At 37.8% G+C, this 2,263-nt stretch overlaps 1 protein-coding gene across 3 annotated transcripts in view; it reads right to left on the bottom strand.

The window, feature by feature from the left end:
* Window positions 1–2,043, bottom strand: part of LOC122253437 (cytosol aminopeptidase) — a 20,264-nt gene extending 18,221 nt beyond the window's left edge. For 2 of the 3 annotated variants that reach the window (XM_043016512.2, XM_043016511.2), the window contains exon 1: window positions 1,860–2,043. In XM_043016512.2, the coding sequence (XP_042872446.2) occupies window positions 1,860–1,943 (84 nt within the window). In that variant the 5' untranslated portion in view covers window positions 1,944–2,043. The remainder of the gene's footprint in view (window positions 1–1,859) is intronic. The other variant, XM_043016510.2, reaches the window with a different exon arrangement.
* Window positions 2,044–2,263: the final 220 nt, after the last annotated feature.

Below are 2,263 nucleotides of genomic sequence, written 5' to 3'. Positions count from 1 at the left end.
TGGAGTTCCCCATTGCACTTTCAAGTAAGCCATTTAATTGCTAGATTAGATGAGGGTGACACCCTCCTCTAAGCCAGAGTTCCAGAGTGGATGGATTGTCAGTCCAGGAAATGTCAAATTGTTTTTTTCTTCATAGAAACTGGACCAAAATTTCTGGGTTCATTACAAATCACAGTATCCTTCTAGGGGTGTGATAGATTTTGAAGTGAAAAGTTTAAACACATTCTCAGCAAACTCAGACCCTCACAAAGAAGGCCAAAAGCTATAAAATAAATTCAAAAGTTCTGTATACTTTATTATAGTACTTTTTCTTTTCTTTTCTTTCATTTTTGGTTGCCTTTAGCTGATTCTGCTAAGTGCCACTGATTGAACTTCTCCCTTTTAGATAAGGAATACTGACGTACTTCAAAAAAAAAAAGTGTAATGACTGAAATCCAACTCTGCATTTTGTCTGTGTTCACAATTCACATACATAAAACTTACATACAGCAATCCACATATAGCTTAATCAATGCTTTCTAATGAAAGGTATCTACCCTTAAACTCAGAAAAATCACCAAAAGGAACAGACAAGTACAAAGGCTATCAGAAATGAATTGGTGTGAAATACATGACAGTTGCTGCAGCCTTCCAGAAAAGATCAGTGAATCTATAACACATTCTGGCATGGAGGAGCTTGTGAGCCTCCCTGGCAATTTATTTCAATAGGGAACTAGTCTAACCCTATCTTGTCTACCTTTGATATTGTAAGCCTTCTATTAGAAATCACAGAATATTTCAAGTGGATTTACACAGAATACGTCAATATAATTATGAGAAAAAATTACAATTTTGAAAGCCAATGCAGAGGCATTCTAAACACTAAGTATATATAAAAAATAAAGAGAGTAATTTACTTGCAAAATAAAATTCAAATAACACTTGAAACTTAAAATCTCTAGGAAACCCAGTAGTGGTCCAACGTCAAGCAGTCTTTGAGGTCTCCATAATTATAAAGCAAAGACCAATAAACCTCCAAGTACACTCGGGCAAGAGAGCCCTTGGTCTGGCTTCGTATTTGATGAAACAACCATACATCTTCAGTCTATTACACTTTTTATAATAGAATTTCAATAAAGATTGTCTATTATGGGAGATGCATATTTGGTTATCTTACTGAATTTGTTGCAAATGAAAACACTTCCCAGATTATCTATCTGTGAATATATTCTCACATAAGAGTACAGTTTTCCTTTCGTGAGCAATGATTAGGTTGTAGAGGGTATTGGTATACCAACAAACATGTTAGTAACATTTCCCATAATAAATATTCTAGAAATTTTTAGCCCTACTGTTGAAATGAGCATCAGCATTTTTTCAAATTGTATTCTGCACTTCACAGTTTAATGCATAGCTGCATAGCTCAGAACTCAACCCCAGTGTGTAATTGTGATACAGACCATACAAGGTTAGGTTAGGTTAGATTTAGGTTAGATTACTTTAGTGTGGTAATACACCAATGGTTTGCGAGGCTCAAATCAAAATAACTGTTAATAGGTAAAAATGAACAAGAAATGAATAATCTCGTCCCTTAAAGGCTAAGATAGTTAATTACTGTTAACTTCCCACCGTAATTATGTTCAGCCAACCAAGATTTCCCCTCTTGCGAATATCCCTATGGATAAGGAGTTCACAAGGTATTCTTCCTCCAAGCACTCCCTCCGTTGGAAAGAAGGAAAACTTAAGGAGAAAGTCATGTCTAATCAACACTGAAGAAGTAGGCCTACCGCATCCCGAGCGGGGATTCCCCACCGAAATTTCTCAAGAAAACCCTTCTTTTGATTAAGAACGAAAATCTCTCCCATGTCTCGCCTCCTCACCTTATTTCCCACGGAGTAAAATCGCGCAGTCCTTAAGTGCGCCAAGAGTTTCGATCTCATTCCACAGCGGGTAATAAAGGCCATAATGTAAAGAAAATGACAATACAAGACGTTGATTTCGTCGCCGACCCAACTCCAAGGCCGACCTCGAGCGGTGTTGCCGTCGAGACGTTTTCAAAAGCGCTACGCTCAGCCTTCGGTCTCGCAGCGCTTGACCTCGAAACACGCTAGATTCGAGATGAAACCCTTCTGATGCGGCCTTTATTTCTACTAGGTTCGACGTTGAGACTTGATATATTAGACTTTCAAACTCGCTAGATTCTAACTTACAATTTGCGGTATTCGACCTTCCAATCCGCTAGATATGACCGTAAATCCCTATATAGTGATCAGAAGGTCCAAAA

This window comes from Penaeus japonicus, unplaced genomic scaffold (genome assembly GCF_977035675.1).
Source record: "Penaeus japonicus unplaced genomic scaffold, GWHDUDI00000001_assembly GWHDUDI00000021, whole genome shotgun sequence".
NCBI lineage: Eukaryota > Metazoa > Arthropoda > Malacostraca > Decapoda > Penaeidae > Penaeus > Penaeus japonicus.
The sequence above is the reverse complement of the archived record's forward strand: the minus strand, read 5'-3'. Positions and strand labels throughout refer to the sequence as shown.